Source organism: Phascolarctos cinereus, unplaced genomic scaffold, assembly GCF_003287225.1.
Source record: "Phascolarctos cinereus isolate Bilbo 61053 unplaced genomic scaffold, phaCin_HiC Scaffold_726;HRSCAF=1367, whole genome shotgun sequence".
NCBI classification, from domain to species: domain Eukaryota; kingdom Metazoa; phylum Chordata; class Mammalia; order Diprotodontia; family Phascolarctidae; genus Phascolarctos; species Phascolarctos cinereus.
Window position 1 is genome coordinate 286,167,266 of NW_027556098.1, and position 13,772 is coordinate 286,181,037.

General features: G+C 37.6%; 2 protein-coding genes across 5 annotated transcripts in view; one reads left to right on the forward strand and one right to left on the reverse strand.

The window, feature by feature from the left end:
- CCDC82 (coiled-coil domain containing 82) overlaps positions 1-10,802 on the reverse strand; it is a 53,381-nt gene extending 42,579 nt beyond the window's left edge. For 3 of the 4 annotated variants that reach the window (XR_013483099.1, XR_002327220.2, XM_021000734.2), the window contains exons 1-5: positions 10,710-10,802; positions 10,425-10,501; positions 5,093-5,305; positions 2,949-3,682; positions 2,234-2,426 (exon numbers count right to left, since the gene is read on the reverse strand). Coding sequence is in view for 2 of the 4 variants with exons in the window: in XM_021000734.2 (XP_020856393.1) it covers positions 2,234-2,426; positions 2,949-3,668 (913 nt within the window). In the remaining 2 variants the exon portion in view is untranslated. Of the gene's footprint in view, positions 1-2,233; positions 2,427-2,948; positions 3,683-5,092; positions 5,306-10,424; positions 10,542-10,709 lie in introns of those variants that run through there. The other variant, XM_078147161.1, reaches the window with a different exon arrangement.
- Positions 10,803-11,571: 769 nt separating this feature from the next.
- On the forward strand, positions 11,572-13,149 carry JRKL (JRK like). The gene has a single exon (XM_021000732.2). It carries the CDS (start codon positions 11,572-11,574, stop codon positions 13,147-13,149), a length of 1,578 nt encoding a protein of 525 aa, XP_020856391.1.
- Positions 13,150-13,772: the final 623 nt, after the last annotated feature.

The following is a 13,772-nucleotide window of genomic DNA, read 5'->3' on the forward strand; positions in this document are numbered from 1 at the left end:
TTTTTGGCTGCTATTTCATGCTATCTCCCTAGAAAAGTCCAACTGGCAATGAAGAAAAGAAAACTATAAATTAGAGTTCTGAATGATTAAAATGATTCTCTTAAAGTAAAACATAATATGAAGGTTAACATTATTACTATTATATACAAAACTACTCTTAAAAAGATACTAAAACTTCTCTGCATTAAAGAGATGTTTAATCTATATCTGGGACTTTATATTCTTTTTATAACAATTCTATTTCCTACTGCAACTCAAAAGGGAGTACTGTTAAATATCAATGCCACACAAAAATTTGGAATGTGACTTGAAGAACAAAACTTTTTCCACCATTCTTTTCAAGTCAACACAGGCTGGATCTAGGTAAGGGGAGAGAAAGAGTATAAATAGGAAAAGAGGTGGAATATGGCAACAGAGTAAAGATATTATATAAAGGCTCAAACAAATGTATTATAAATTGTAAAAACCAGCAAATAGAAGCTAGACAGACCTGTAATAAATAGTAGGACATACAGCTTCCTAAGAAAATGTTTTTTTTTTAAATTTAGTACAGCCAAATGACTAGAATCCTATGGAGTCATAATAATTTTTATTTAAGGAGAGGAAGATGTGCCAATGAACTTCAAGAAAATAGATAAATGAAAGGGAAATACTGCTCTGGTAAGAACACATCCTATTAAGAGTAATAAGAATGCCATAATAGTGTTAAAATAAACATGATGATAAAGAAGCAGCATCTAAATCCTAGTCCTAAAACCACATGGTCTTAATTCTAATAGAGAAACTTGTAGTGGGATTTCTGAACCCGAGTAGCTTCTTATGACAGAGAATGTAGTATCTACTTTCTGGTTCCCCTAATCTCTTTGGGCTGTTTTAAATATAATCCATTCCCAAGACCAGTAGCTAATACTGTCTAGTTCAGGGGTGGAGAACCTGTGACCTCGAGGCCACATGTTGTCCTCCTTAAGTGTGGTCCTTTGAATCCAAACTTCACAGTACAAATCTCTAACTAGATCCTAGTTAATAAAGGACACCACCTCTGTGGGGGAAGAATATAGGATACAGGTTGGTTTGAAACAAGAGATCTGATCTTGTAGCACACATTCATCAAGTTTGTAAGTAAAAAGCAAAAGTTCTACAGAAATGAAATACTATGCACCCAAATTAATACACAGAGCTCAGAGGAAATTGGGGAGACAAATACATTTTCCTGGGCTACTTCCAGAATTCTTTTAAACTTCTGTAGAAATTCTTTTCTTTCTTTTCACTCCTTTTTGTACCTGAATTACTAAGCTGTCCAGTCATTTCTGTTTGGATTTTTGGATTTCTATGCTAGCTTATTTCCCAGATGCCAGCTCAATGAATATTTACTGTTTCCAGGTAAAATTGTCTGACACTCCAAGTACACAGGGCTACTCATTTACATGGCTCTTCACAGAATTTTCCTGAAATTTATATCATTCTTACTCCTTAATTATGTTATAAGGTTTAACAGTCTGATCATATTAAGATACAAATTTAATAACCTTTATTACTTTACTTATTCATTATAACATAAAATTTAAGGAAACGGTTCATGAAACTTCTCAGAAAAAAGAGATTCAGCAGTCTAACAACTTTTTTATTAGACTTAGACACAAGTAATAAAATTCTTTCTTTCTATTTTTCCCCAATAGACATGGAGAGATGAAAGAGAAAAAAAATTAATACTCAATATTTGTTGATCAGTTTTCCTGTATTTTTTAAAAAAAAGATATTTGTCACAAAGAAGGGCTAGCTAGGCAGGGGAGGGAAGGATATACTAAACAATGAATCTGATACTTTAAAAAAGCTATCAATAGAGATAAAATAAAAAAGTAGTAAGATGCTAACAACTCTCAACTAATCATGCTCAAAGACAACAGGAATAATAACAAACCAATGAAATATCTAGAAAAATATTAAGCCTGAGTTTCAAATTCATACTAAACTTCTACCAAACATATAACAAGGCAGCAGAATCAACTACTATGAATTACTTATGCACTAAAAAAATCTGTGAATATCAAAATGTCTAAGTTTAAAAAAACCCAAAAACTAGATTACTAAAGACTGATTGTATTTAAAATCAGCATTTCTTGCCATTAGATGGAAAATAACTCTTTACAAAACCAAAATAATAGGATAACATGAATAAAAGTTGTAAGTAAAACAAAACCAAAACCAAAACCCCTACCCTTAATATTTAACTTACAAAGAGAATTTCGTTTCACTAATTGAAGCTGTGATGCAGTCATTTTTTCTCCTGATTGGTTTTGACTTTCTTCCTCATCTTGAACTACAAACCCATCAATAATATAATCATCTCCTTCCTCATCATCATCATCTTCTTCATCATCTTCATCATCATCAAGATCACTATCAGGTAAAGATTCCTCTTCAGAATCCTAATTAAATCAGAACATGCAAATTAGTGACTTTTTATCTAATATTTTACTTTTTAAAAATTACAATAATTTCAATATGAATGTGAAACACAATGACCAATTCATACTTCTAAGCATGATAAAGAGAAATTAAGTGAATTCAAGACTTAAGGTAAAAAAAAATGACTCCCTTTTCATATTAATTGTTGAGCTTTTAAAATGAAGACAAGATTTTTTTTAATGTTTAAATGATACAAAATGATTGACTGAAAATGAAAGCTTTAATAAAAGTTGAAAATTGAAAGGACTGTACAAAACCAAAAAGTAACCTTCAATTCTTAAAACAGAACTGATGATGGACTAGCTGAGTCTCATGTTGTTATGACAAATAAGAAATTGGATATGATTGTAGTTAAATGTACACAGGAAATTTTTAAATAAGAAAAAATAATAATCTGACTCATTGAAAATATGATAATTAATACTTCTTTTTGATAAAATGCAAATATTCTTCAAGTGAAATTCAATAAAAAAAAAACACACCTCAAAATCTCTACCACTATTGCGTCTCTGACGAGATCTTTGTTTTGAGAGCTCTTTCAGCTTCTGGAGTTGTTCCTGTTTCCGAATGGCTGAGCTTTTTTCAGATTTAGGAGGTTTTTGATCCACCTCCACTGAAGAACAGTCATCATCCTCCACTATACGACGACGCTTAACATCTACTCTTCTAACTAAAATGTCACTGTCATCACTATCATCACTGTCATACATCACAGAAGATACCCTTTTTCGCTTTCCTCGAGTGATGTGCTCTTCTTCTTCTACATCCTCCTCTGTAACTATTTGGTCACTCTGTTGTTTAGAATCAATATGTTCTTGACTTAGATCCTTTCCATAATCTGTGTTAATGGTCTTACATTTATTTTCATTTTTTTCTTCCTCATGATCTGAAAGGCCACCACTCTTAGTTATGTGTTCTTTGTTATTTTCTGCCTTATTAGTTAAGTCAAGCTCTTTATCATCAAGCTTTTTATTACTATCAATACTTTCATCACTGTCATGACTTTCATCACTGTCATGACTTTCATCACTATCAAGCTCTTCATCACTATCAACACTTTCATCACTATCAAGCTCTTCATCACTATCAAGTAACTGTAAGATATTATTTCGTTTAGTCCGTCTCCAGTCAACCCGTGATTTCAACGCCGGCACTTGAGTCTTAGAATTATTCCTTGTTTCATATCTTCTAACATGTACCATTTTCACTTAAGCTTCTACAAAAAAAAATGTTATTAGGAATAATCTCATAATAAAGAAGATGATAGTCAGGTTAAGGTAATAAATGTATTTATGATGTCAATTACATTAATCTAGTGTCATATTATGGTCATTCTAGAAATCACACATAGTATGCTAGTGGTATTGATAAATCACTCACCACATGTGTAATGAGTGCCTACAATATGCATATGACTGCAAGATTCTGAGAGGGCTACAAACAATATAAGACATACCCCCTTGTCTTTCAAAAATCTATAATTTAAATTTAGAAACAAGACAAACACATGTAAAACAGTTAAGTAATAGCATTCAAGGAGACTGTGATTCAGTGCCATGATTCTGACATTAATGCTACAAGAGTTCAGAGATAAGGGAAAGCAATTGAGGTAGCAGTATCAAAGACTGTAGAAGATACAAGGCTTGACATGGGCTCTGAATGGCTGATAGGGGTTAGACGAGGAGAAATACTGAGGGAGCAATTCTAGGTGGGAAAAACAGCAAGAATAAAGGTCTGAGGTTCAGCTAAAATACAGTATATTTAGAGAACAACGAAAAGGCCTATTTGACAAAGGCAGAGAGCTTTTTTTGAGTTCAAGGAATATTTGGAATAAGGGTATTGCCTTATTGTGGAGGGTTTTAAATGCCAGGTTGAAAGTTGAACTTTATTTTATCAATATTGAGTTTCCTCAGCAGGAAAATGAGAAAAATAATAACTGAAAAGATAATTCAGCCATGTGAAAAAAACAGCTGGGCAATAAGTAACGCCAACAATTATAGAACTGTCAAATGAACTATTTAGGAATGACTTCTACAAAAACTTATAAGACTGCAACTTATAGAGACTGGTTGTGAAACATGACCATAGTTATAAAACAACAGAATGTGAAGGCAGAGTAAAACACGCAGAAAAACTACAAATAACCCAACAGAATATTCAGATATCAAAACACCGTACCTTATCACATCATCTTTACCAATATTATGTTTAATTTATGTCTAAGGCAAGGCACTGTGTTACTGAGGCTAAAAGGTTTATCATGGAGATTGAGAACAGGACAAGTGCCACAAAACACTGTTACAAGGAGGTAATAGAGAAAAACTTAGTTAATAATAGAGGCCAAAATATATGATGATCAGCAAAGCGATGGAACATATAATTGAAGGATGAGCTGCTGAGGTTGCTGAAAAATATGAGATTCACTAAAGCAGAATTCACACACACACACACAAATAAATACTGTCCTTCAAAGACATCACTTTGGGAGTATGTATTTCAATGATGATACCATTACTCAAAATATTTGTGGATCTCCTCATTTGGAAATGCCTTCAAAAAGTTTGCAAGTCACATAAGAAAGCCACTCTCAGTACTCTAGTGACAACTCATTTTTTGGATTACCTACCTTATTCACCAGCCTTGGCTCCAAATGACTTTTGGATCTTTCCAGAAATAAAATCCACCCTCAAAGGACAAAGATTTTTGGCGTTGCTACAGGTTACAAAGGCAATTCCAAAAGAGGCATTTCAAAAATGTATATAGCAACAGACGCATCACTAGAGCCTCCAAAGTGACTACTTTGAGGGAGGCAATCCTCTGGATATAGGCTCTGGTATGTCTGTTAAAAAAATGAGTCATATTATTTTACAGTCACGCCTTCTAGTAACAAGCTCAATAATGCTGCTAATGTTATATACCAGAAATTAGTTTTGTTGTATAGATTGGTATGATTTTAGATAATAACAGAAGTATGAAACCTAATATAATTCAGAAAAATAACTATTAAGACACAGTAATATATAAAATTAATAATACAGTTCAACGTGACTCATAAGTTAATAGTGTAAAAACATAAAAAGAAACCAAATTTTAGCAAATGAGCAGATGCAAATTTAGAGATTCCAGAAAATAAAAATAAAGCTGGCTATCTCAGCAACTAAAATGATGTTATAAATATTAATTGATCACATTACATATCTAATTGTTTTAGCATCAATAAGTCAATCATTATAAATACTTGCCACATGACTATGAGATTTGTATATCATTTCTAGGTAATGATAATGAACTTGTTTGAATAGACACAACACAAAATTAATGCATTTGTAATAGTACTTTTGATTTTTTCCAAAGTACTTTTCCATAATGCTATTTTCTCTTCTCAATAACTCCATGTAAACCTTGGAGCACCATATCCATATGAGTTACTGTTTATTATTCCTCTATTACAAATTGAGAGACAGAGATGCTAAGTGACCTTTCCCAGATAACAGAAATAAGTAGAACAGGTATCAGAACCCAAAATCCAGTGCTACAAAATGACAGATGCCAACATTATTTATATTTAAGATTGTTAAAATGAGAGAGCATTAAAATAGCCATTAGTTTATATAGCAATATTACTAAATTATAATCTCAGGAGAAAACATTAGGAAAAATTCCTTAAATCAAAAATTTTAAAATCAGTTTTTTTAAAAAAATCTCAGTTTATATTAGTGAAGCCATAACCCGTAAATTTATGTGAACCATGAAAGCTACTGGGTAGGGAGAGAATACACAGCACTGGTGAAAATTTGCATATCTTATCTATACCATATCATTGATTTTTAGCATAATATTAAAATAACATATTTCCAGGGGAAAAAATATTTTTTTTCAAAGAATGGTGGTTGTATTGGTCTCCAGACTGTGAATATAATTTCTTTTGGGGCACTCTGAAGACCTATCACTTAAGAAGAAAAGTTCTAGCACACAGGAAGCACTTAATAAATGGTTGCTTTCTAACTGATTAAAGAATTTAGAGATTACAGAATCCTGAGTTGGAAAGAACCTTACTAGTATGATCTAGTCCAACACACACTTAAAGCATGAACACTCTCTTTAACACCCCTGACAAGTGATCATCTAACTTTTGCTTGAAGACTTCTTCATGAAGGAATCTGTTTTTGTACACTTCTAATCCTTAGGAGGTCCTTCCTTACTATTGAGTTAAAATTTGCCTCACTTTAATTTCTACCCTTTGGTCTTTGTTCTCCCCTCTGGGAAAAAAACACTTCCATGAACAGTTAAAATTTCTTCCCTAAATTTTCTTTTCTCCCCATTTATCATCTTCAGTTAGTTTAAACAATTCTAGGTTATTGTTTTCAGCTCCCTCACTACCCTTTGTTACTCTCCTCTGGGAAAGCTCCAGCTTATAAAAATCCTCACTAAAACGTGGTCCCAAGAACTCCACATAAGGCCTGCCTAGCACTTGCTCTGGACATTATATTATCATTAATGTCACCTAAGATCACATTAGCTTTTCTGGCTACTGTATCATACAGTTCACTCAAACTGAGCTTTTAAATCAACTAAAACCCCAGGTCTTTCCCCAATGAACTATTTAGCCATATCTTCTGCAACTAGTAAGTATAGTGTTTTGTTTTGTGCTTAAGTCCAGTATTTTACATTTATCTCCAATAAATTTCACGTTGTTCAAGTACCTCTATCATTTTCCATATCTCAAAGTTTGTTTTCAACAATCATTGGTTCAGCAATCATAGCTACAATACTTTCTGTATCCTGGATTTGTAACTAATCTGAGTCAGATGATTTGATTTAGATACTCTCTTACTATTTCCTCATTTATCTTAGATGAAATTCCCTCATGACCATTTTAATTCTATCCTTTTCAGTCTAAAGATTATTCTCCTTTACAAAGAAAACAGGAACAAAACAGGAGTTAAATAATTCTGCTTTCTTTCATCAGTTACAATTACCCATGCAATGGTTATTTTTCCCTTAGTTTTCTTATCTCCAAAATAGATTAAAAACAAAACCAAAAACGTTTCATTGTCTTTAGCATTTTTCACAAGCCTCAGGACATTCTGGTCTTTAACCCCTTCTTACATTATTCTCATGGGCCTATGCCATTCTTTCATATTTGTCCTTGATTTTGTGAATTTGTATTCATCTTTTGTACAAATTCTTCTTTTAAAAATATCAGCTTCACCAAAGTACTCCCAGTACAACCATGTAACTCTTTCCATACCTCCTTTTTTTCTCAATAAATTTTTTTTGTAAGAGATTTGGGCAAAAAGCACATGATTAGTAATCTGTAGATAACACAAACCTAGAAGAAACAGTTAACTTGACAGAAAATAGGATTTAAAAAAATCTTATGATAGCTTAAATTTAACAAGATAAAACTTAGTAGGGACAAAAGTAAAATAAACTGCACAAATACAGTGCAGGGGGAGGCAAAGCCAGAAAACACTTTGTGTGGGGAAAAAAAATCAAGGAACTTAGTAAATCCCAGTCTTGTAGTCAATAAGCATTTATTATGTGCTTGCTATATATAAGTCACAATGCTAAGTATTGGGTATACAAAGAAAGGCAAAACTGTCCTCAAAGAGCTCTCATTTTAATATGGGAGACAACATGCAAACAATTACGTTCATATAAAGAGTAAATGAGAGAGAGTGTCAGAGAGAAGGTAGATGTGACAGCCAAAAAATCTATCACAATCTTAGGCTTTATGAAAAAGGCAGGGTGTCCTGAACAAGGGAGACTACAAGTAGAGTCCCAACACAGTTGGGACAGACAACCTCCGGAATATATTGTTCAGTTCTGGGTGTTGAATTTTCAAGATACTCTCAGGAATATTCAAGATACTCTCAGGTTCAGTAAAGTGAGTAAGATAGAGAACTAGAAACCATGCCAAACTAGGATCAATTGAAGTAAATGGGCGTATTTAGCCTGAAGAAGAGAAAAGGTAAATAAAAGGGAGGGAAATAATATTAAAGTTCTGGATCCAAGTAGTTGCAAGTCTATCATGTAGAAGAGAGATTAAATTTGTTTTTGTTGTCATTCAGTAATTTCAGGCCTGTCCTACTCTTCATGACCCCATTTGGGGTTTTCTTGGCAAAGATACTGGAGTGATTTGCCATTTCCTTTTCCAGTTCATTTCTAAAAATGAGGAAACTGAGGCAAACAGGGTTAAGTGACTTGCCCAGGGTCAAACAGCAAGTATGTGTTTAAGGCCAGATTGGAACTCAGGAAGACCTATCTTCCTGACTCCATCCAGGCCCAGCACTCTATCCATTGTGCCACTTGGTCCAAAGGGCCTAACAGTAATGGACTTTGGTAGAATAGAGGCAGTTTTAAGCTAGATGTAAAGAAAAACTTTCTAATCAGAATTTTCCATAGGTGCAATGGGTTGCTTTAAAAAGGGTAGTTTCCTAATCACTAGATGACTTTTAGCATAATCTTTTTTTGTTATTATAAAAGGTATTGGGGGGGGGGCAGGACAAAGGAGGGAGAGAAAATAAATACCTGTTAACTGAAAATTTAATTTTTAAAAAAGGGGCTATATGGTTGGTTTGATTTCCTTTAAAGGCAGATCCCATAGAAATATTGGGGGGTAAGATATTGGGACAGCAGGAGGAGAGATTGAAGATCAAAGAAAAGCTGAAATCAGAGATTTGAAATGAGAACTAGGGAGGGAACTGTGAAGGTAAAGCTGACAGAGAGGTAAATCATCTCTCCCAGCTTTCAGGAGGAGGTGCTATGCTTATCAAGAAATCAACTTAACAGTTGTAGTTATTTGGAAATTGCACGTAAGCTGCATTTCATGAAACCAGGATTCCATCAAGCTTCTTTAATGCTATTTTGCCTCTAGTTAAGGACAAAGAGAAACCTCCTAACAGAGAAAGCAAGGGACAGGTGGATACAAACATGTCAGTACTATTATTTTTACTTATTTGATATTTAATATTGTACAATATATACCACAGATCTCTTCAAGCAGAGTGCAAGATAATTTTTCAGGGGCAGAAGATCATGCTTTCATTAGGTAGGGGGTTGGACTAGTTTGCCTTTGAGATACCTTCTAACCTAATACATAATTATTAATTAGTTCATCTAATCTTTCCTCCAGTGCCTGGGCAACAAACATAGAGACGCTGAGCCACAAGGTGTTAAGGGCATGGAACAATAGAAAAACCAACCATCCAAAAGTCAGAAAATTTAGGCTTGAATTACACCTCCTCCACTTACTCGGGGAAAGTCACTTTCGCCTTTCTGTACGTACTCCATTACCTCAATGGTAAGGGGAAAAAAAAGGATTAAAAATATTAACTAGTTCTATCTCGCAGTCTCTGTGAAGATGAAGTGACATCAGGCATGCAAAGCTCTTTGCTGCCTTAAAGATAAAGCAACAAATATCACAGACTCACATTATTCAGACACTTAGATGCACAACAAATGTCTATCCATGCCTTCACAATTTTGACTTGGGCCAACCCTGCGGATTTGGCTCTCTAGATTGGTTATCTCACCAGCGTTCATACACCTCTGCAAGGCGTGTAGCAAAATTTACTTCAAAATGAGAGAGGATAACAACCATGGCGCATTAAAAACACACACACACACACACACAAAACCCCTGTATTATTTTCCTTGTTGCACACGCGCGCACACCACACACACACCACACACACACACACACACATACATGCACGCACATCTATCCCCGCCACTTCTGCCAGAGGGAGGTTAGCGCAGCCTGTCTCCAAGAGGGAGGAGGGATGGGAAACATAACTGAGAAACCAGAAGCTGAGGCACAGCTTTGGGATAAAAGCGCGCCACAGAAACGCTCGGGGCGGAGCAAGGAGAGAGCCCGGAGCAGGGGAGGGGAGAAGAGGGGGAAAGCACAGCGGATTGAACACCGAAACGCGGGCTTCCCAGCCCGGACTTACCTGCTATTCCCGGGCCTCCCCCGGAGGGGAAAGGGTGTCCCCAGAGGCTGCAGGCAGCTAGGCTCGGCTCCGCTCGGCTGGGAAAAGAAGGGAAGGGAAGGGCTGTCACAGGCCGTCCCCGCCCCCGCCCCTCCCCACCCGAGGCCACCACCCTCGCCCGGGAGCCGAGGGAGTTATTTGCCCGGCACCGGGGGATGGGTGCCTTCTACCCCGCCCCTCTAGAAAAGTCATTCGCTGCGAGGGAGCGCAGACAAACCCCCGCCCTAAGCGGTCCCGCTCCCTCACCTTTCAAACCGCCGCAGCCGCCGCCTTCGCCGCCTTCGGCAGCCTCCGCCTCCGCCCCCGCCCACGTCTCCGCCTACACCTCTGCCTCAGGAGTCAGCTTCGACAACTGGCGCGTCCCGCGGCTCCTTCCTGAAGGGGGCGGTCGGAAGTCCCGCCTTCTTTTGGGGAGGCTCGCGGGTGGGGGGGCCGTCTTCCGGGAGCGCGTCCTGGAGTGGGAGGAGCTGGCTGGGCTGTGTAGTGAGGGAGCTGCGCTGGGGGGCCCCTGGCCGAGAGCTCAGAGGTGGGGAGCGGGTCCCCGCGGGGCCAGGAGGGGGCGGGGAGGCTCTGGCGACCCTGCTGAGGCTCCTGGAGGGAAGAGTCCCTGCGGCTTGGGGTGGGGTGGGGTACGGCCGGCCGGGGGTACCGGCCCCAGCTTTGAGTCCCCCGGGGAGAGGGAGTCGACGGACGCCGGCCCCTCCCCGGCCGGGGTGCTTCCGGGCTCAACTTTGATTCTCCCTGGGGAGCACTATACACCTGCCCCCGCCCCACGTGGGGGTCAGTACCGAGATTGTGTTCTTCCTCCCTCCGCGGTGGCGTGAGATGGAGAGAAAAGAAGTAAACAAACATTCATAATCCGGATTATCCGCGGCGGCTCTGGGCCTTCTCCCTCCCCGAGCCTGGCTGCCCATCTGGGTCCTCGGGCCTGCCACTCTCACTCTCTCCTTCCCCTGGAGCCCTGTGCCAGCCCAGCCTGAAAGGGGTCAGTGCCGCAGTAACTGAGTCTAGATCTGAGAAAGTGACAAGTGTGGCAGACGGAGAGCTTTTGTGAAGCAAGAGGGTTTTCCTTCTGTGTTTCACGTTGAGCGATTCCCAGAGTCTCAAAATGTCAGGGAAACGCAAGCGCGTGGTGTTGACCATTAAGGATAAGCTTGATATCATAAAGAAACTCGAAGAAGGCAGCTCTTCCAAACAGCTCTCAGTGATTTATGGGATTGGTGAAACGACAGTTAGGGATATAAGGAAGAATAAAGAAAAAATTATAACTTATGCTAGCAGTTCTGATTCAACAAGTCTCTTGGCCAAGAGAAAGTCAATGAAACCATCCATGTATGAAGAACTGGACAGAGCTATGCTGGAATGGTTTAACCAGCAAAGAGCAAAGGGGAATCCTGTATCTGGACCGATTTGTGCAAAAAGAGCAGAGTTTTTCTTCTATGCCTTAGGAATGGATGGAGATTTTAATCCTTCGGCTGGCTGGCTAACTCGTTTTAAGCAGAGACATAGCATTCGTGAGATTAACATCAGAGGAGAAAAGTTAAATGGAGATGAAACTGCTGTGGATGAATTTTGTAGCCACTTTCAGGAATTTGTTCAGAGGGAGAATTTACAGCCTGAGCAAATCTATAATGCTGATGAAACTGGATTGTTTTGGAAATGCCTACCAACAAGGACTTCAGCTGTCAAGGGTAAATTCACTCCTTCTGGGTGCAAGTTAATTGAAGAAAGAGTCACTGTCATGTGTTGTGCCAATGCAACAGGTTTACACAAACTTAAACTTTGTGTAGTGGGAAAAGCAAAAAAACCACGTTCATTTAAAGGTACTGACACCTCAAACCTGCCAGTCTCCTATTTCAGTCAGAAAGGTGCATGGATGGACCTTTCTATTTTCAGACAGTGGTTTGACAAGATCTTTGTGCCACAAGTTCGAGAGTACTTAAGATCCAAAGGCCTTCAGGAAAAGGCAGTGCTGTTATTGGATAATTCACCGACACATCCAAATGAAAATGTCCTAAGATCAGATGATGGCCAGATATTTGTAAAATATCTACCACCTAATGTAGCCTCATTGATTCAACCTATGGATCAGGGTGTCATAGCTATAATGAAGAGATACTATAGAGCAGGACTTCTCCAAAACAACTTAGAGGAGGGTAATGATCTGAAAATGTTTTGGAAGAAACTAACATTATTAGATGCTCTGTATGAAATTTCAATGGCATGGAATATGGTTAAGCCAGTTACCATTATCAGAGCATGGAACAAAATTTTCCCTGGCAATGAAGAAAATGATGATTTGGACTTTGATGAAGAAGAAATTTCAGCAGCTACTTTAGCCACCATCTTACAGCATACACAAGGATGTGAAAAGGTAGACACTGAGAATATTGAACAGTGGTTTGAAGTGGACAGTACTGAACCAGGTTATGAGGTGTTAACTGATAGTGAAATAATCAGAAGAGCACAGGGCCAAACTGATGAATCAAGTGAAAATGAGGAGGAGGAAATAGAACTGATCCCAGAGAGGAATATTAATCATGCAGCTGCTCTCAAGTGGACTGAAAATTTATTGGATTATCTAGAACAGCAAGGCGATATGATTCTGCCTGACAAACTGGTAATACGTAAGCTCCGGGCCACTATAAGAAATAAACAGAAGATGACAATGAATCCAACTCAATAACAGTATTTTAAAATTTCACTGTGTTGGTAATTGTATTTGTGACTGTTAATCTATTTGCAATATAGCTTAGTTTTCTTTAAGGGTTCCAGATTCTCAGACATAAATTCAAATGCAAAAATGTATTCCGAAGCCATACAAATGGTTTGGGGACTATTTGTATTATTTTTCTTTTCCCTCTCCATTTCTGCACATAATCAGGAGCTGATATATGAATCTGTACCTATATCTATATCTATATCTCTATATATGTATGCAAAACTTATATGTCTATCACTTGTCCCATTCCTTATTTTTGACCAAGTGGCATTTCCGTAAGTATTAATGGCAAGATTCTACAAGTAAAATAGTCACTGAGCACCTTCTTTACACCCAGTATAATTTTTTGCCTGATTCAGGGAGCTGCCACAGTTGTCTTTCCTTTGTGCCAACTAATGCTGCCATCTTGAAACAATTGTCTTATTTATTTAGGTTGTGAGGATGAAGAAAAATCTGTCATATAGCATTAGATCCAAAGTAAGTAATAATTATATTTAACAGTTCATTTTAAATTATCCACAATAATAGCAGAAGGAGTGGTTGTGTGTGGATTTTTTTTCTCAAGCTCAGAAAGTTGTAGTTATTAT